Source organism: Lissotriton vulgaris, chromosome 4_1 (assembly GCF_964263255.1).
Source record: "Lissotriton vulgaris chromosome 4_1, aLisVul1.2, whole genome shotgun sequence".
In the NCBI taxonomy this organism is placed as follows: domain Eukaryota; kingdom Metazoa; phylum Chordata; class Amphibia; order Caudata; family Salamandridae; genus Lissotriton; species Lissotriton vulgaris.
The window spans coordinates 1,587,992,929-1,588,014,558 of NC_141691.1; the positions used below are offsets into that span (position 1 = coordinate 1,587,992,929).

The 21,630-nt window shown below is 48.8% G+C and overlaps 1 protein-coding gene across 3 annotated transcripts in view; it reads left to right on the forward strand.

Annotated features, from left to right (window-relative positions):
* SGK3 (serum/glucocorticoid regulated kinase family member 3) overlaps positions 1 to 21,556 on the forward strand; it is a 652,786-nt gene extending 631,230 nt beyond the window's left edge. For all 3 annotated transcript variants that reach the window (XM_086965820.1, XM_086965822.1, XM_086965821.1), the window contains one exon: positions 20,229 to 21,556. In XM_086965820.1, coding sequence (XP_086821946.1) covers positions 20,229 to 20,399 — 171 coding nt within the window. In that variant the 3' untranslated portion in view covers positions 20,400 to 21,556. The remainder of the gene's footprint in view (positions 1 to 20,228) is intronic.
* Positions 21,557 to 21,630: the final 74 nt, after the last annotated feature.

Here is a 21,630-nt window from a genome sequence, read left to right on the forward strand (position 1 = left end):
GAAGTGGGAGGAACTTCTAAAGGTTTCCCTTTGAAGTGCACAGGCATCCTACTTTCGCTGTCCTGGCTCCAAACTAACTAATAGGGGTATGCAGTCCTTTGTGTGGATACAGGGCATAGCCTTTTTGAGTGCAAGTAAGGCTGTGCCCAGCTCCGTCCTTCCAGTGACGACTCATCCAGGCACACCTAAGCTCTCTATTGTGAATAGCTGTCTAGGTGGAATATACAAAGCGCAACTGTCGGCTACTACCAGTCATGTGTCCGAGAGACAACCTGCAAAATACTAAATGGCTAAGGCAGGAAAATGCCCAAAAAAATTAAGTGGTACAAAAGGGGGTGGTGATGGACGGAGCATCTGAATCAATCAAATCTCACACCCAGTCAAAAGATCTGGGTTTAATCCATCACCGTTCTTTAGCCCACTCTGCCACCCCAGTTCAGACATGGCTGTATGCAAATCAGTCTGACCCTGTGCCTCATGGAAACATTCCAGCCCGAATTGCCAAGCCATGTGTCTGTGTGTGTTTGATTGATTCAGATGCTCTGTCCATCACCACCCCCTTTTGTACCGCTTTTGGCCGCCATACGTGTGGCAGGGTATGCTCAGACGTGAGTCCCTTGCTCACTTTGCCATTGGATTCAAGCAAGCCGGGCTGAAGACGGCTGGAATGCCAGAAACCGGTCCTCGGAAGCTTGTTTCCGGTCCAGAAAAGACATGGCTTGGCAGTTCGGGCTGGACTGTTCCAATGAGGCACAGGGTCAGACTGATTTGCATATAGCCATGTCTGAACTGGGGTGGCAGAGTGGGCTAAAGAATGGTGATGGATTAAACCCAGATCTTTTGACTGGGTGTGAGTGTTTGATTGATTCAGATGCTCCGTCCATCACCACCCCCTTTTGTACCGCTTTTGGCCGCCATAAGTGTGGCAGGGTATGCTCAGACGTGAGTCCCTTGCTCACTTTGCTACTGGATTCAAGCAAGCCGCTCTGAAGACGGCTGGAATGCCAGAAACCGGTCCTCGGAAGCTTGTTTCCGGTCCAGGGAAGACATGGCTTGGCAGTTCGGGCTGGACTGTTCCCATGAGGCACAGGGTCAGACTGATTTGCATATAGCCATGTCTGAACTGGGGTGGCAGAGTGGGCTAAAGAACGGTGATGGATTAAACCCAGATCTTTTGACTGGATGTGAGTGTTTGATTGATTCAGTTGCTCCGTCCATCACCACCCCCTTTTGTACCACAAAAAAAATTAAGTGGCAATTTCAAAATTGTAATTTAAAAATCCAATTTCACCATGAGAGGATTTTCATTAGAATTCCAAAGACACCAAACATGACCTAGTTACCTGCTTCCATTTAGAAGTTATCTCTTATTAAATGTAATAAGACAACTCCAATGTGAGCCTATGGGAGAGGTAGGCCTTGCACAAGTGAAAAATAAATGTAAGAGTTTTTCACTTCCAAAGCATGTAAAACGAAATAAGTATGTCACACTTTTTAAATACAGTGCACCATGCCCTCTGGATTGTCTATGGCCTACCCTCGCAATTATGTATGTGTATTAAAGAGGAAGGTTTTGGCCTGGGAAAAGGTTTCATTTACCAGGTCAAAATGGCAGTTTAACACTGTACATGCAGGCTGCAATGGCAGGCCTGAGACATTTTTAAAAAGGCTACTTGAGTGGGTGGCACAATAAGTGCTGCAGGCCCACTAATAGCATTTAGTTTACAGGTCCTGGGTACATACAGTACTACTTTACTAGGGTCTGTGCCAATTGTGTGTAAGGCAATTCTACCATGTTTAAAGGCAAGAGCACTTTAGCATTGGTTTGCAGTAGTAAAATGTGCAGAGTTTGAAAAGCCAACAAAAACGGGTTCAGAAAACAGGAGGTTGAAGTCAAAAGGTCTTGTGATGATCTTGCAGATAGGGCCAAGTTCAACACCGCCCTATGGGCTCTTTAGGGCTTATCGTTGGGGTGGTTTAGGCCTGGAAAAAGTTTATTTTGTCAGGTCCAAATGGCAGTTCAAACTGCACACAGAGGCTGCAATGGCAGGCCCTAGACAAAGGCTACTCAAGTGGTGGCATAATAAGTGCTACCAGCCCACTAGTAGCATGTATATCTGATAGAGACTTCTAGATGCAGATTCCTTACCTTTGAATTTCCCAAGCATCAGGCTGGATCCGGAAACTTTTGCTGAGCAATACCCTTTGCGCGTGATGTCGGGTGGCTCCATTTGGCTCCGTGTGACGTTGTTGGTGTCGGTTATAACGTTGCGGTGCCAACATAGGCACAACCCAGGTGTGCGGACGTCAGTTCTTTTCTTTCCTCGCCAGTTAAGCGCTGATTCAGAAAAAGCTACCCCTCTGCCGCTTTTTGGGAGGCTTTTTTCTCTACTTTTGTCGATATTTCTGAGAATGACTTTGTGTGCGAGGGATGTCTGGTAGGAAGACAGGTTTTAAACCATGCAGGACTTGTTCCTGCATTATGTTGGTTACTGATCCCCACCGCGTATGTCTGTGGTGTCTTGAACACAACCACGATTCAAAGTCGTGTTCAGACTGTCAGGCGATGACTCCGAAGACCTTGAGCCAGCGTCGACTTCACGCCTCTCTCCCTTTCCGGGAGCCAGAGCGACTCCTGCTCGTTAAAGAGCCCTCGGGCGCCGTGGTGTCGGATGGAGCCCCATCGGGTTCGACGCCATCGGCTTCGGGCACAGCACTGGTGGGGCTTCAGGGATCCGATCCCGGATCCGGTTTGAAGCTGGTTGTGCCAACGCGACCTTCCCTGGCGTCGAAGTCGATGCCCTTGATGTTGGCAGCGCCCATCAGAGGCGCAAGCCCCATCCTCACCCCTGAGGACAGAGCCGGAACGGCGTCGAGCGACGCCGATTCCGACATCGACAGAGTCCAGGGGTTCTATGTTGTCGCCTGAGCACTTTGTGGACGTGCTAGGTTCAGGAGAGGAATGGGAGGAATCTGGAGACCCATTAGAGAACCAGGATGTCTCTGAGGGGCCTATGGGCTGGTATGGGGAACTTGGGGAAGCCAGTGGTCTGGATACTTCCCCAGACACTGGCATGCTCTCTCCACCTACAGTGGCTACGGAGGAGGGGGGTCCTATGCCATGGTGGTTAAGAGGGCAGCTGAGGTCCTTGGACTGGAGCTGCTCTCAGTGCAGGTCAGGACTAATCTCCAGACCGAAGTGCTTCAACCTGGGGCTCCCATCTCTGAACTCCTGTTGCCCTCTAATGAGGCACTTACGGATGTCCTTCTAGGAGCATGGTCCAAGCCTAGCACAGGGGCTCCTGATGAGGACGATTGCACACTGCCATCACCCAGCTCCAGGCGACCCAAAGTTACTCAGCCACTACCCCACCCCAGAAAGTTTGGTGGTGCAGGTCTCTACTTCCCAGGACGCATTCCCTTCTGCCCCTCCAGATAGGAAATCCAGGAGGCTGGACTCATTTGGGAAGATGATGTTTTCTTCTTCCAGTCTGGCATTGCTGTCATTAATTACATATATATAAGTGTTCTAGCCAGCTACTGATTTATCAGTGAGAGTAATTGCAAGGGTGCTGCTTCTTTGTATTCTGAGGTACCGGGTTTTTAGGAACCCGGTGGTGCCAGGGGAACAACACCCAGAGACCTCTTGGTTCTTCTTGTTCTTTCTGTTCTGGACCACAGAAACAAAGAGTCTTCTAGGTGATGTCAAAGATCGAGTTTTATTGGCTGCAACCAAGTAACAAGTGTCCTAGAAGTACAACAGCACGGTTTGTATATTCTCAGGAGACTGTTCGTTTTTACAGAGCCAGCCTTCTCTTTTTATACACAATATTACATTTCAGGCAAGAATTCTTTGTTTTTACGATGCAACCATATACATATTTTTACAACAAAGAAAAAGCAAAGTCATGATGGCCAGCCTACATTTTCGTATGTCCAGTTCGTGATAGATTACCCGGCCAGGCCCAGAACTACCATCAGATATCGATGAAACCCCAATAAAATCGGGCACCTCCTCCTTGTACAACTAGCCATAAAGAAGAAACAGGGACAGGTGTGTGTATGGTAAGCGTGGTTTGTATGTAGTGAATGGTTTATGACATGTTGTGCCTTGATGTTAATCTCGCTCGGCCATTGGGTTGGGGACTGCCCGAACAGGTTTGGCTGGAGGCAGTGAAGGCAGCTCGCCCAGGTCAGAGAGGAGTCAGGAAAGGTGGACGTGTCCTTTCAGCTCGAATTCTGCCTGGGTCAATTGACTATGTAAGGGCAACCACAAGATGGATGCCGCTCACAAAATGGAACCCGAGAGTTCGAGACAGAAACTACTGTTTTAAGGTGATTGCATTGCTCGATCATGACGCAAATGCACAGGGGTAATGTCCTAATCGCACAAGTTACTACTTGTGTAACGATATATCTGTAAGTGACATTAGTTAGTGATAGATTCCTTACCTTAGAATGACCCCAGGCGTCAGAGTGGATCCGGAAAGTTTTGCGTAGCAGTACCCTTGCGCGTCGGTAGGCGTCGTCTGCGGCTCCGCGTCCGTCGTCGGCGTCGTGGGCGCCGTGATGACGTCGTCGGAGTACTTAGACGCCGCCTCCGCGTGCTGACGTCAGTTCTTAGCCACAGCTTTTCCGCGCCAGAAGCGCAGAGCCATGACAAAAACCGACTCTGGTGCCAAGAAACTAGGGCCCTGAAAGGGGATGACCTTAACCCTAGATATCGGTTCGCAGAACGGGGAGGATGAGTGGGTCGGTAAGGAATCTATCACTAACTAATGTCTCTTACAGATATATCGTTACACAAGTAGTAACTTGTGCATCTGAAAGAGACACGTTAGTGATAGATTCCTTACCTTAGAATAGATACCCCAGCAATACCATCCCCGTGATGGTGGGTCTGCGAACCAATAGTTACACCAGAAAGTCCCGGAGAACGGAACGGCCGAAGTAGCCGTCCCTCCGGACTTGACTGTCCAGGCAGTAGTGCCGCGCAAACGTGTGCAACGAGGCCCACGTAGCCGCCTGGCAAATGTCCTGCAAGGGCACACCTCGGCCCAAGGCAGTTGTAGTGGCCGTGGCTCGAGTGGAATGAGCCCTCAGCCCAACAGGGGGTTCCTTCTTAGCCAAGGAGTAACACGCCTGGATGCACATGATAATCCATCTAGAGATGGTCCGTTTGTGCACCGCTTTCCCTTTCTTAGCGCCCGCGTACCCAATAAAGAGTTGATCATCCAACCGGAACTGGCGTGTGCGATCCAGATAGAACGAGAGCGCACGTTTTGGGTCCAGACGGTGGAGCCTCTCCTCCTCTCTCGAGGGGTGCGGAGGCGGAAAGAAGGTGGGCAATGTGATGGACTGCTCAATGTGGAAAGCCGTGACCACCTTCCTCAAAACAACCTTGTCCGGATGGACTGAAAGGAAAGGAGGCTTACAAGAGAGAGCCTGGAGCTCACTCACTCTCCTGGCAGAGGTGATGGCTACCAGGAAGGCAGTCTTCAAAGAAAGAAGGTGAAGAGGGCAGTTGTGAAGTGGCTCAAAGGGAGCGCACATCAGAAATGTCAGAACCAGGTTCAAGTCCCACTGAGGCATCACGAAGGGAACAGGAGGAAAGGTATGAGTGATGCCCTTCAGGAATCGATTTACGATAGGGGACTTGAACAAAGACGGTTGGTCAGGCAGCCTCAGAAAGGCTGAAAGAGCCAAAAGATAGCCCTTGACAGTGCCCAGAGCAGAGCCCTGCTGGGCAAGAGAGAGAAGGAAGAGAAGAACTTCAGAGAGAGGGGCATTGAGGGGATCCACAGCCTTTGCTGTGCACCATGCCACAAATCTGTTCCACCTGCAGGCGTATACCGTCTTTGTGGAGGGACGCCTGGCTGCCAGAATGATGTTGCAAACTTCAGGAGGCAAGTCAAATGGCCTCAACTGTCGCCGCTCAATCTCCAAGCATGGAGGTGGAGACTGGACAGGTTCGGGTGGAGGATCGTCCCCTGCTGCTGCGACAGAAGGTCCTCCTGAAGAGGCAGACGAACCGGGATATCGACTGACATACTGAGTAGCTCGGGATACCAGTACCTTCGTGCCCAGTCCGGAGCCACAAGGATGACTTGTGCCCGGTCGCGCTTGATCTTCTTCAGCACTCTGGGCAGAAGAGGTATAGGCGGAAAGGCGTACAACAGACCGCAGCTCCACTCGTGACGAAAAGCGTCTCCGAGCGAGTGCCGCCTTGGAAATTCCAACGCGCAGAACAGATGACATTGCGCGTTCTCTTCGGTGGCGAATACATCTAACCAAGGCTCTCCCCATCGCAGAAAGAGGCCTTGCGCCATGTCCGAGTTCAGACGCCATTCGTGATCCATCGAGCACCGACGGCTGAGTTCGTCCGCCCTGGCGTTCAGAGAACCTGCCAGGTGTTGAACCACCAGAGTCACGCCCTGATGTTCCAGCCATTGCCAGAGACGCAGAGGCTCCTGGCAAAGGGTCCACGACCCCACTCCGCCCTGTTTGTTGCAGTACCACATGGCGGTGGTGTTGTCCGTGAACACCTGCACTGCACTCCCTCTGACAGACGGGAGGAATGCTTTCAGTGCCAGACGAATCGCCCGCAGCTCCAACAGATTGATATGGAGCCGGGACTCCGCCGGAGACCAGAGTCCTCTGATCTCCGCCTCTCCCAAGTGGCCTCCCCAGCACTGGAGGGACGCGTCCGTCACAACTACGTGCTCCGGTTGGGGAAGGGAGAGGGATCTGCCGTTGACCCAATCGCGGTCCGTGAGCCACCAATGCAGCTGTCTCGCAGTGCCCTCCGAGATCAGGACATGGTCGGACAGTTTGCCCCGGTGCTGGGCCCACTGAAACTTCAGGTCCCACTGCAGAGCCCGCATCCGCCACCGTGCGTGATGCACCAGAAGGATGCAGGAGGCCATCAGCCCCAGAAGCCGCAGCGTCAACCTGACCGAAACCCGGGATAACGGCCCGAAGATCGGAATCAGAGCCTGTATATCCCGAACCCGCTGTTCGGGCGGGTAAACCCGAAACTGTGCCGAGTCGAGAACCGCTCCGATGAAAAGGAGCTTCTGAGAGGGGCACAGGTGTGACTTCGGCACAGTGATGGAAAATCCCAGCCGGTGCGGGAGATCCGCCGTAGTCTGGAGGTGGCTGACGACTGTCTGGGGCGAGCCCGCCTTCAACAACCAGTCGTCTAGGTAGGGGAAGACTGAGACCCCTAACCTGCGCAGATGAGCTGCGACCACCGCCATCACCTTCGTGAACACCCGTGGGGCGCTAGTAAGGCCGAAGGGGAGCACGGTGAACTGAAAGTGCTCGAGGCCTACCGTGAACCGCAGGTAACGCCGGTGGGCCGGCAGGACGGGGATGTGGAAATATGCGTCCTGCAAGTCCAACGCTAACATCCAGTCTCCTGGGTCTAGGGCAGCCAAGACCTGAGCCAGTGTCAGCATTTTGAACTTCTCCTTCCGGAGGAAGCCGTTGACGTTCCTCAGATCCAAGATAGGGCGTAGGCCCCCTTTGCCCTTCTTGGGTACCAGGAAGTATTGGGAGTAGCAACCACGTCCTACTTCTGGCCCAGGAACGCGCTCGATGGCCCCCTTGGCCAAGAGGGCCGAAACTTCCTCCTGCAGGAGCCGCAAGTGATCCCCCGATACGCGGTGGTGTTGCGGTGGCATGGCTTGAGGGGTCGTCTCGAAGGGGAGGGAGTAGCCCCTACGGACGATCTGCAGCACCCACCTGTCCGAAGTGACAGTGCGCCAGTGAGAGTGGTGATGGCGAACCCTGCCTCCCACTGGCGTCACATGGGCCGAAAAGCACGGACTAGGAGGGTTTAGAGGCGGATGCTGCGGGGGCAGGTGTGGACTGGCTCCGCCTGTTTCCCCGACCGCCTCCACGGCGGTTTCCACGGCCGCCGCCGCGCTGGACGACAGTTTGCGGCGAGTGGCTGGCGGCATGTGTGGGGGCGCCCCTTCCTTGGCCACGAAAGGAGCGAAAGGCACCCATTTGCTGGCGCAGGGCCGAGAGGCCCAAGGACTTGGCCGTAGCCCTGGAGTCCTTAAAGCGCTCAAGCGCGTGGTCTGCCTTGTCGCCAAAGAGGCGACGGCCATCAAACGGCATGTCCATGAGTGTATTTTGGACGTCTGCTGAGAAATTGGCGGACCTCAGCCAGGCGTGGCGTCGTATCGCCACCGTCGTAGCCATCGCTCTGCCCAGCGAGTCAGTAGTATCCAGTCCGCACCTGATTGAATACTTTGCTGCGTCCTGGCCCTCCACTAGGGCTTGGCCGAGTTTGGCCCGTACCTCCAACGGACACTCTGGCAGCACTTCCGCCACCGTTTCCCACAGAGAGTGGGTGTAACGGCCCAAGAGGCATGCGGTGTTGGAAGACCGCAGTCCCAAGCTAAGGGACGAGAATACCTTTTTGCCGTAGGCCTCGTACCTCTTGGATTCCCGATCGGGGGGAGCCGTCGGGAAGGCGGTCTGGGAGTTAGAGGCCTGGATATCCAGACTCTCGGGGGTGGGGTGGGTGGACAGGAAACATGGGTCGCCCGGGGCCGGGCGGTGGCGTCTGGCCACGTTCCTATCTACAGGCGAACCTGTAGCGGGCCTGGACCAAGTGCCCAAAAGAACGTCCGTCAAGGCCTCATTAAACGGCAGCAGAGGCTCCATGGAGCATGACTGCGGCTTAAGGACCTCAGTGAGGAGGTTAGTCCTCACGGCCGCGACGGGGAGCTCAAGGCCCAAGGCCTTAGCAGCCCTCGTCAACACCACACTATAAGTAGCACCCTCCTCCGAAGCCACGGTAGGAGGAGAGACAAATCCAGTGTCTGGAGAGGTGTCCAGGCCACTGGCCTCCCCAAGGTCTCCTGTCCAGTCCATGTTAGACTGACACTCCCTGGTCAGAGGGTCCTCAGACCCCTCTCAATTCTCCTCGTCCCCCATCTCCTGAGATTCAGGGTCATAAGTGAATGGGGTGGGTTCATAGAATTGAAATTCTCCGAACGGCGTCGAGAGCGGCGCCGGTAGGCGTCGTCCCGACGTCGGAACCCAGTGAAAGAGGGCATCGGGGACGGCGCCGCCCGAGGACGGCGCCGGAGGGAACACCACACGGATCGACGCCGGGGGGGTCGTAAGGTCCACCGGTGACGATCCATCGCCCGACGAGGGCCCAGCCGCGCCCTGCGGCGCCGGGCCCGAAGGCACCGACGACGCCGGGGCCGCTGTACCCTGCGGCGCCGAGCCCGAGGGCACCGACGGCGTCGGGATCGTGGAGCCCTGCGGCGCCGGGCCCGAAGGCGCCGGCGGTGTCGAGGCCGAAGCACCCGACGGCCTCGGGGTCGTAGCCCCCGACCCGCTACGGCCCCCCAGACGGGTTCACTGGGCCCAAAGGCGCCGCGGAACCCGTCGGAGGAGAAAGGGACCTCATGGCCATGAGGAAGCGCTCGATCTCCTCCGGCGTCGCGTTCAGCCCAGGGACCGGGGGGTATGGGGCCGAACGCGACTCACGAGGAGCCTCGTGGGCGGTGTCACCCGAACCCCTGGCCGCATCGCGCGAGCGTCGCGGGGAGTCAGAAGAGCGATGATGTCTCTTTGACTTCTTATGCTTCTTACCTGACGACTTGGACCCGGAGGAGTGGCGCCGACTCCCGGAGCTGTGACGGCTCCGTCCCCGCGACCTGTCCCTCGACCTCCCGTGGGACCGGGACCTCACACGGCGCGGGGCCGGCTGGCGGATCTCGAGTCGCCTGCGGGACCGCTCCCGCCTGGCCTTCCTCGAGAGGGCCCGACAGTCGGAGCAGGCCTCGTCGTCATGGTCGACGCCCAAACACATCAGGCACAAGCGGTGGGGATCCGTGACCGACATCGTACGGTCGCAGTCGTCGCAATGCTTGAAGCCGGGCATCCCTAACGGCACCGTCGGAGTCGTAAAGACTTCGAAATGGATCAAAAAAGATCACAAAAGTCTAGTCAAAAAGTGACTAGGGAACTGCTCTTTCCAGATCTGCGCTGGCTGGCGCGGAAAAAAGAAGAACTGACGTCAGCACGCGGAGGCGGCATCTAAGTACTCCAACGACGTCATCACGGCGCCCACGACGGACGCAGAGCCGCAGACGACGCCTACCGACGCGCAAGAGTACTGCTACGCAAAACTTTCCGGATCCAGTCTGACGCCTGGGGTTATTCTAAGGTAAGGAATCTATCACTAACGTGTCTCTTTCAGATATTACCGGTCTACCAATACCAAATTCGTCATGGTATGATGATATTTTCTGACACGAGTGTTGGACCTCAGTACCATATTATAGCAGGGCACATAATTTTCAGAACCACAGACCCTCCTTTTGCCCTTATATAGGCAATAACTCATGCTAATCTGAGTCCAAATCTGTATTCATGAAGTCATGGAGATGCTGCTGTAGCATCATCCTGTTGCTCAGTTCGTCCCTGGACACAGGCTTCCTTACACATGATGTAGCACAGAGGCCACATATTGCAGGAGCGCACTGCACACACAGGCAGAACATAAACAGAATGGCTAAGATCATTCCAATGAATATCAGAATTTTCCATCCCCAAGCAGATATCAGTTCCCAGAACCACCCCAGCAAGGACCAGTCTCCTTTGTCCACATGAATGGACTCCGAGATCTTGTGCAGTTTGGAGATGGCCTGGTATACTGTTGGAGCATTGTCAGGGATGAAAATGCAGCAACTGGATTAGATCCGTTTACATACCCCACCACGGTCTGCAAGTATGACATCTAGGGAAACCCTGTTCTGAAGAGTCATAAGGCGGTCCGACTGGAGCTCCGCAGTCAAGTTACTAAGGGCACCAGCCGTTTCAATCGCGGCAGATTCAACTAACCTCGTCAATTGGTGAATGTTCCTGCTGTTCACCATAGGCCCCCAAAACCGCAGAAAACCTTTTGCGAAATCTCCAAACTCCTGTTCCGCAGTGTCGTCTTTACTCACGACACCCCTAACTGTCCTTGTCCGATGGTAATCTGCCTCGGCCGTGTAGGTGGGTGGCAGCAGAAACGAGATAAAACATGTGCCCGAGAAGTCAGGGGGCAACCATGTATACGCTCTATCGTGGCAGACGAAGTAGGTACCCTTAGCTGCTAGGAATGAAGGAGAGGTCTGAGACGAGAAAACGTAAGTCTCAGTACAGACACTCTTCCCTAACTGAGCTCCAGGGTTTTTGCCATTTCCCTGCAGACATAGGTGACCTTGGTGGGGTACTATCCAGATTGGGGAGGATTTCTTTGATTTCTGACTCTCAGTCAAGGAAATTCCATATTGGGTTATATTCCATCTGCTGTAAGGCGTCAATTCATCTCTGGGAATCGTTTTATATGTGTCGACATCCCTACTCATATTTCTAATTCCCGCCACCAGTGCCTTGTTGCTTGAGTTTTTCCCTGGGACATATGGTTCGAGGGCAAACAGGAACATTGCTCGAAATGCCCACAGAGAACCATGGTAGCCAAATTCTAATCTTCTGGCAGACTCGTGTTCAGGCAGAGGGTGAAAAGAGTGCGGGGAAACAGTAGGAGGAGGTGTGGGCTGCGTAGTGTATGCAAATGAAACTCGAAAAGTGAATAGTGTATAGCCAATCAAAAACATCATTATGTTACACAACATTAAAATACATATTACTAAAAATCGTGTCTTTGCCATTACAGTGCATACTCTCTTTTCAAAGTTCGCCGATCTGGCAGGTCTCTCCATCTTTGGAAACTCCATCCTCTAAGTTGCTGCCCGCGGTGGGAGATTGATTCTGCTAAAGAGTGCTTCTGTTCAGTCCAGGGTAACTCCCTTAGACCAACCAGAACTGTCGACCTAACCGTCTCCAGCTGCACTCAAAAGACTGTGGCAACCGCGACCCTAGCAGCAGAACCGGATGGCGGTTCGAAAATCAAAAATGAGCAAGGTTCCTGGATGAGAGAGCTGCACAATCAAAAATAGTTCTTGGGGAAAGAAGACTTTATTAGTTTATTTTTATTAGTTCGTTTTTCTTGGCCTCAGATTATATCGTTGTTTTCCTGGTATGGTGTGGTCTTCAAACAATATTTCAGGTTCTGTAGTGTCCAACTGCATTGACGGTGGCACAAATCCTTGCAGAATATTATCACTCTCCTTTTCTGTAGCAGTTCCTTTCAAACGTGCATCACTGAAGGTTACAAATCGTGGCACAAGTTCAGTCTCTGATTTGGCGACACCCTCCTGGACCCACCGGTCATAGGGCAGAGGTAGAGGGATCCGTTTGCAATGGATCCCGTGGATCCAGTTCTTCTTTCCTTCCACCCGAACGGCTGATCCTGTGGAAAGAAGGACGAGGTGTGGGCCGGTCCACCTGGGCTGTTCGTTCTTTGTTCGCTGAAAGTTTCGCACCAGCACCCAGGTGCCAGGTTCAATTGTGTGTCCTGGATCATCAGACGCTGGCGGAGAGGAACTGTGGACCTGTTGGTGTAAAACACGCAATTTAGTTGTCAATTCGTGCAAATAGTCAAGCAGTACAGGGTGGACTATCTCACTGAGCTTTTTGGGACTTGGCACTCCCCATATGTTGGTCGGTCGGCAAAACACGATTTCGTGGGGACTAAGTCCCATTCTAGAATGAACAGTCATTCTGGTAGATAGGAGTGCCAAAGGCAGGGCGTCAGGCCATTTAAGGCCTGTGCTGGCTTGGATCTTGGCTAATTTCAACTTGAGAGTGCCGTTATAGCACTCTACTAATCCAGCTGATTGGGGGTGATTTGCAGCGTGGAACTTCTGGCGTATGCCTAGACTCTCACACACTCTCTTCATCACTCGTCCCACGAATTCACTCCCATTATCACTCCAGACCATTCGAGGCATTCCGAACCTAGGGAAGAATTCCTTGACAAGGGCTTTAGCTGTGGACAAGGCAGTATTGTCCTTAAGGGGATGTGCTTCCACCCACCTGGAAAAGGCACAAACAACAACGAGTACGTATTTTAGATTGTTGCACCTCTCCATGTGGATGAAATCTAGCTGCAAAACCTCGAACGGATATGTTGGAGGCGCAAAATGACCAGCTGGAGTTGGAGTTCCCTTGCCAGGATTGTACTTCAGACACACCATACAGTTCTTGACCACATTCTCTGCACATTTAGGGATTCCACTATTCTGCCATTCTGGAGCCAACAACTTACAGATCCCTTTCACACTGATGTGAGCCATCCCATGAGCCAGCCATTGTCACCACTGCAAGCACATACGCGTCGGGTAAAAGCCATCTCTGATGCTCTGATAATTCGACCCAACAACCATTCACATCCAATCTACCTTTGCTTTCTCTCCATTCATTCACCTCTTTCTCAGTGGCCTCGGATTGTATAGACTTCACACTCTCAATTGTGTTCTCACACATGCCAACATCACCAATCCATCTCGCGGGACCTGCCACGTACATTCGACTCAACACATTCCTCGCAGTCTCTTTTGCAACTTCATCTGCAAATGCGTTCCCACGACCAACATCATCTTGAATCTTTTTGTGTGCACTGCATTTCACAATCGCAACTTGTAGTGGCAAGGTCAGTGACTCGAGAAGCTCATTAACTAGCTGACCATGTTGAATTTTTGTGCCATGCGATGTCAAGAACTCACGTTCACGCCACAATCGCCCAAAACTGTGAGCCACGCCAAAGGCGTATTGGCTGTCTGTGTACACATTCACTCGTTTTCCTTTTGCCAACACACATGCTCTTGTAAGTGCAATTAACTCTGCTGCTTGCGCAGAATTGTGTGGGATACGTGCCGCTTCAACAATCGTGTGCAAAGTCGTCACAGCATATGCTGCAGTCGTATCACCATTCGGCAACTTGAAACATGAACCATCAACCCATAAAGCATCATTACATTCAGGAAGAGGAGTGTCCTGTAAGTCTACTCTCCCTTTTGTCTCTTCTTCTGTCCTAAAACAGCAGTCATGTCGTTCGACCTCATCTGTCTCTGCTGGAATGGGCAATAACATGGCAGGTTGAGTGTATCACACCTCTTTATGTGTATGTGACTCGCTAACAGTGTCAGCTCATAACTTGACAGTCGGGCACTAGTTAAGTGCTGTGTCCTTGTTCTGTTTAGCAAAATGTCTACTGCATGTGGGACCATAACTATTAGTGTATTATTCATTACTAACCCAGCAGACTGTTGAATACAGACAGCTGCTACCGCAGTGGCCCTCAAGCAACTTGGCAATGCCTTAGCTACGGGATCTAGAGTTGCTGAAAAGTACGCGCATGAACACTGTTTGTCCCCAAAGGATTGTGTCAGGACTGATAATGCGCAACCTTCCTTCTCATGGACTTACAATGTAAAAGGCTTGCTATAGTCGGGGTTACCCAACACAGGAGCCGAACACAATGCATCACGCAATGACACTCTTCAGACCACGGAATGGGTTTCGGGGTATCCTTGCAAGTTAATGCCACCAAAGGTTTGGCCACCAATGAGAAATTTGGTATCCATTGTCTGCAATATGATGTAATGCTCAAGAGAGCACGCACTTCTCTCTGTGTCCTTGGGACACTCAATTTTGCAATTGCCTGTATTCTTTCTGGGGTCAGTCTCCTTCCCTCCTTCGATAAGATGTGACCTAAGTAGGTCACTTCTTGTCGACAAAATTGCAATTTCGAAAGAGATACTTTGTGCTTCATGTCACATAAATGACGCAACAATGACAAAGTGGCTTGTTTGCAAATCTCCTCAGTATCTGCGGCGAGTAGCAAATCGTCTACGTACTGAATAAGCGTCGCACCATCAGGTAGAACAATCGTGTCAAGCTTTGATTTCAGAGCCTGACTGAAAATAGATGGACTTTCGCAGTAACCCTGAGGAGCGCGTTTGAAGCAGAAGCTTCGTCCTCCTAAATTGAAACCAAAAATATCTCTGCTCTCCTCGGCAATAGAGATGCTGAAGAAAGCATTCTTCAAGTCAATCACCGAGAACCAAGTGGCTGAAGCTGGAACCGTGGTCAATAAGGCAGTGATATCGGGAACAACTGGAAACTGTGGCACAACAATCTTGTTCACTTCTCTAAGGTCGATCACAAATCTGTACACAGGTGGTTGGGAGGGATCAGTTCGCTTCAAAACTGGCAGAACAGGACTGTTACAAACGTTACCTGTTGTCTCTTCAATGACATCTTTCTCAATCAGATCGTAAATTATTGCTAACAACGCTTTTTCACCGTCGCTAGAGATCTTGTATTGGGGAATACGTGACAATCTAACATTGGCTCTCAACGTTATAACATATGGCGCTATTTCCAAAAGACCCACATCATTAGAACCAGTAGCCCAAAGTATATCTGGAAGACAAGACAATTCTGTTGGAATATTTTCCCTTGACAAATACATTGGAGAAACCACTTTCTTACCTAGGGTAAGTTGTACTCCCGAAGGAGAACAGTACAAAGTCGCATATAATCTCTTTAACAGATCCAATCCTAACAAGTTTTCACCACAACCTGTTGTAAGAATGAGGGGTGCTTCTAATTCACATGGCCCAACAGAAAGGGGCATAGGAGTAGAGATCAGGTTCCTAACCGGGGCGCCAGAAAAACGTACTGAAACATTCATTTCGCCAGACAAAGGTGCGCCAGGAAGTTTTGAGTGCATAATTGAACTTTTTGTAGCACCAGTATCCAGCAGAAAAGGCTCTGACACACCTGATGTAATCAGCTCAACATAAGGACCATTCTGATCTACTGGAACTGAAACAACTCCCTCTCTTTGTCCGTGGCTGTCCTAGCAATCATTACCCTCATTCTCGTTCTCTGCATAGTAGTCATCAGCATAGTACTGAGCTGTCCTAGAAGACGCATTATTCTGTTGGTCAAAGCTGTTCATGGAATTCTGAGGCGGAAAAGGACAAGCATTCTGGGGGAAATTTCCACGGCCCCTGCCTCTAGGAGCCTGTTGAACACCTCTACCCCTTGCACCAGAGACACCATTCAAATGTCGCAATAAAGCTGGACAACTATTCTTGAAATGACCTTCTTCCTTACAATACGCACACTGATTCGGACCATAGGGTAAACGCTGCTGAGAAGACTCATTTCTTTGAGAGTTTCTCAAATACTGCTGAGGTTGCTGATAATCGTGCTGATTAGCAGTACAAGGCGGATAGGCTTGCTGGAGAAGGACTTTAGTTTTCAAATCTTTAGTCTTTTTGTCTGCCTTCTCTAGCTCGTCTTTGCGCCTATTTTCATAGTACTGGGCTGTGGCTAAAATCTGCGCTGACGTGGAAACAGCCCAAGCACTTTCTGAATCTTTCAATTTATTACATAATTCAGGAAGTAGATTATGTACAAATTTGTCTACAAACAATCTTTGGCCACCCTCGGTAGCCATATCCTGACCACTATGATCGACGAAAGTCTCTTCAAACCTCGTGAAAAAGTCAGACACATTCTCATCTTTCTTCTGCTTGCATGCAGACAACTTGTCCCAATTCACACGCAATTCGGGCATTAAAGTCTTCATATACGTGATAATTCTACCAGGAAGTTCTGCAACTAAAGGCTCGGGCTTGGAGCCACCAACTTGTGTAGCATCAGCAGCAGTAATATTAGCCCATGTATCACCTAACTCTTGATCATGATCTGCATGACGAATCTTTCCCCATAAAGTCTGTGGAACATTTCCAAACAACATGTCTATATCTGCTAGATTCATGATACAGGAACTGGCAGTCTGTGATAACTCCTTATAATACCCTGCAGGATTCTTGCGAGGATCAGGCAATGTCTGTTTCAGGACTAAAACTTCAGATCTTTTCCAGGGAACATGTACCCATACACGCTGGAAATGCGGGGGAATTGCTGGATTCGCATTCGCATCACCTTCCCTCCAAACTGGAGGAACTTCTCTCATGGGGTACTGTCGAGCCTTTTTCCTACCTGGCATGTCATACTCAGACAGTAATCGGGAATTGCTTCCCTTACTCCTATATGACAATAACATGTCGATTGCTGGTTCAACATCGGCACCCACAATCATGCCTTCCCCAAACTTGAATTGCATACGGAATAATTTATTCATGTTGGACTCTGGATCATTTCCCTTCAAATCTTCACAGAGATATACACACATCTGTTCAAATACATATCTCTGTGTAGATGCTTCCCACTGACTGAAGACTTCCATAACGGACTGAGTGTCATACTTTGCAGTATTGGTAACCCAATTACGTGCTAACTCATTCAGTACTTCTCTTTCTTGATAGTCAGGCAGTTGACTCCGCAACTGTCTTCGTTCAGTTTTAGGGGTCGTCTTAGGTGACCCAAAGAAAGGTGAGAAAAGACCAGTGACAGTATTCGCCACTCTCTGTCGAACAGAAGGAGAAGCTGGCGGAATGGCAGATGTGCCAGAAAAGACAGGCTGATGTAAAGTAGAAGTCGAGGCAGTAGCAGAAAGAGGATCAGGATAAGCAATTGGAGCAGTAGGCGAAGTCGCAGAAAAAGTAAATGGAGTATGTAGCGAAGGCGGCGGCCCTTGAGAGGGCTGCGCCCGAGGAGTAGAAACCAGCTGAAGAGGAGCTGGTGCTTGAGTAAGAACTGGTGTTCGTGCGCCGGGGCGCGGTATAACAAAGCGTCGCGGGGTGCAGTAGCATCTTGTGCGTAGGGGGGTGGTGAACTCAACAAGTGGGACATTAGAGGATCGCTATCAATTTTCTCCGTTGATCCTTGTTCTCTACGTGGCAACACTGGGTAGCATTTATCTACTGCTAGCTTCTTACTTCTAAGCATTTGTTCACTCTTGCTCTTCCTCATTATCCCTGAATGCAATGGCAGCTTGTACCATTGACATACCTCGTTTATTTTTCTTTGCTAATTTAATTTCTTTCTGTTTGGCTTCTTTGCGCCATAGGCGAAAAGAGTCAAACATCGCCGGCCGGGCTTTCTTCTTGAACAGTTTCACCTCTAGATTATCTAGGATCTCTGTATCGAAACTACCATATTGGGGCCATTTTAAAACACCATCTTTCCTGGTGTATTTTATCCACACGTCATTGTATGTGATGGGGCCTACTCCGTGCTTTACATAGAGCTGATATGTTGGAGTTCCAATTGGAGGAACCGGACACGAATCCTCTAATCGGGAGTCCCTACTACAACCAAGACAAAACAAGTTTCCAAGTCTGCTAAGACCAGGCATCTTCGCTCACTAGTCTAGCTTCAAACTTCAAAGGATTATCGATTACGATAGTCTCGTGAATACACGAATCCCTTGGTTTTGGCGCTTGTAAGTTCCAAACAAAGTGTATCTCGAGGATACCAAAACTAAGAACCAAACTAAGGACTGGGAGACGCTCCACTTATACTTAACTGAAGTATTGATGATCGATGACGTCACTAGAAGACTCGTCTATCGTTTCGCTCTACCAAGCATCAATGGGTCCAAAACAGGGCGATAGTCAGGGCAGCAGTCCTTCGTAGCCGTAGGGACGCGGGGAACCTTGCAGCAAAGACCTTCGGAACCACGTCAACATACAGGGGTCGCTGAAGTGGCTGGTCGTCCTCTGGAATTTTCACACGAAGCTCCTCACGAACATCTGGCTTGGACCGACACCGCTTGATACCGCCCCGAGTTGGGCCCCAAACTGAGGTACCGGGTTTTTAGGAACCCGGTGGTGCCAGGGGAACAACACCCAGAGACCTCTTGGTTCTTCCTGTTCTGGACCACAGAAACAAAGAGTCTTCTAGGTGATGTCAAAGATCGAGTTTTATTGGCTGCAACCAAGTAACAAGCGTCCTAGAAGTACAACAGCACGGTTTGTATATTCTCAGGAGACTGTTCGTTTTTACAGAGCCAGCCTTCTCTTTTTATACACAATATTACACTTCAGGCAAGAATTCTTTGTTTTTACGATGCAAACATATACATATTTTTACAACAAAGAAAAAGCATAGTCATGATGGCCAGCCTATATTTTGGTATGTCCAGTTCGTGATAGATTACCCGGCCAGGCCCAGAACTACCATCAGATATCGATGAAACCCCAATAAAATCTGGCACCTCCTCCTTGTAAAACTAGCCATAAAGAAGAAACAGGGACAGGTGTGTGTATGATAAGCGTGGTTTGTATGTAGTGAATGGTTTATGACATGTTGTGCCTTGATGTTAATCTCGCTCGGCCATTGGGTTGGGGACTGCCCGAACAGGTTTGGCTGGAGGCAGTGAAGGCAGCTTGCCCAGGTCAGAGAGGAGTCAGGAAAGGTGGACGTGTCCTTTCAGCTCGAATTCGGCCTGGGTCAATTGACTATGTAAGGGCAACCACAAGATGGATGCCGCTCACAAAATGGAACCCGAGAGTTCGAGACAGAAACTACTGTTTTAAGGTGATTGCATTGCTCGATCATGACGCAAATGCACAGGGGTAATGTCCTAATCATTACCGGTCTACCGATACCAAATTCATCATGGTATGATGATATTTTCTGACACGAGTGTTGGACCTCGGGACCATATTATAGCAGGGCCCATAATTTTCAGAACCACAATTCTATGCTACGTTGAACCCAACAAAGATTTTGTATGTTGATATGTAACATCTTTGTGATTTAGCAAGACATATTTTCATTATTAGGTGATGACATGTTTAGTGAGAGTATTTCAGGGGTGTGACCAAATGTATCTTTTTGTTTTGTTCTCAATGTTAAAATAATAAAATAGAGTAACACCAAATAATGTGTTGCATTTGATGAACAGGATGCACAATGTAAGTCCTATTTTCAAGCTTTCAGCACTACAATTATAAAGTTTGTACATGTACTTTGCAAGACAGACCTCAAAACCCAAGTTTTAAAAGGGCAGTACATGTTAAATTAGCAACCAGCCTCCTTTTATATTTCTTCTGCGAAAAGGTTTTTAAATTTTGATTATTTGAACAAATACTGTAATATTTGAACATATTAAAAAAGCTGTGAATAAGCCAAAAATGATAAACTGTAATTTACGAAATAAAAATCATCAGTAGTATGAAATAAAGTTATTTTTGATTTTTCCAGCAATACATCATTCATAAATACATTTTACAAAATAATAACTGTCTATTGGAAAATACTCCAAAAGACCAATCATTAAAATTGTGCTCTCAAAGTGTAGATCTGAGTGGGAAAATGTAATACACTGCAGTGGCATTTATGGTTTTTTATTAATAAAGATGTTTGTCTTTATGTTTTAGTTTGGCCCAGATGATATTGGGAACTTTGATCCAGAGTTTACAGATGAAATGGTTCCATATTCTGTTTGTGTATCCTCGGACTTCTCAATAGTGAATGCTAGCGTCATGGAAGCAGATGATGCATTTGTTGGATTCTCTTATGCACCACCCTCTGAAGACTTGTTTCAATAGTAGCTTGCCAATAAAAACATACCAGCTTGGCCTTAAGCATTTGCTGAAGTTTTCATTTAACACACACAAGTTTGAGAATACGCCATTAGTGCCTTTTAACATAGGAAGCATATTGAAAAAAACTACTCTGAGGTTAAACATCTTTGTTTGTACTACAAATATATAGTCTGCTGGTGAGTAAAATATTTTTATAGAAAGAAAGTGAAATGAATGACATGCATTCAATATACGCTGATATGTTTATCTGCGTTTACATTAAGGAGTGTCCGCCAGGATTAGCTTTTGTTCAATAGCAGTGCTGTTTAACAAATGCTAATGTATTGTGCATAATAGAACTCTTTGCAGTGGCTTTCGTGTTTTTATGTACTTATGCAATTATCGTTCGTATAATCTGTGTTCAGAAAAACAAAATTGTACTATGTTATTATTTCCTTCTAATAATTATACTACCTGACTGGGAGACAAAAATCCCATAACTGGAGAATACAAAGTTAAATAACCAGTCATTTAAGGTCATATGCAGTGGTTTTTATCACTTGCATTCACTTTTGGGCATTATTACTTTTATAGCTTCTTGTGCCTATAAATTGTAGCATTGGTTTAATCCTTACCTGCATATCACACTTTGTTTATTAAATTACAACATATTAATCAACAATTATCATAAGGTGCATAACCTGCCACTGACTAGACTTTCATGGTTGAAGAAGTAGACTGTTAGGAAGATTAGGTAATACTCAGAAACATTGAACACGTTTCCAGAAATGTTATTATTTGACTTGGAGACATATTTGCAACACTAACTGTCTTCCATGTAATTTCTTCTTCTCAGTCTTTCACCAGAAAAGCCAAGAAGCTGTAAAACATTAGTATTTAGAAAAGGAAGTGACTTTCCTGACAAAAAAGTAAAACATAAAATTGCATATGACCTTTAGTAACTGTATAGTTGTGTATATTTCTTTCATATTTTTCAATGTAAATTTTGAATTTATACAATATTTTCCCTTCAGAGAAAAAATTATAAAAGATTATATTTTCAATTGTCAAATATTCCTAGAGTTTATTTCAAGTATGATGAATATTGTTCAGAGAGTTTGTAAAATAGTAATCTGCAATCTAAAGCTAGACATTTCAAATGATTAAAACATCTCATATCAGCGTGTTTACATGGTTTTATTTGTTGTAATACATTTGGGGCATGTTTCTACCTTTGTGTAGGCCAGTTGTTTCG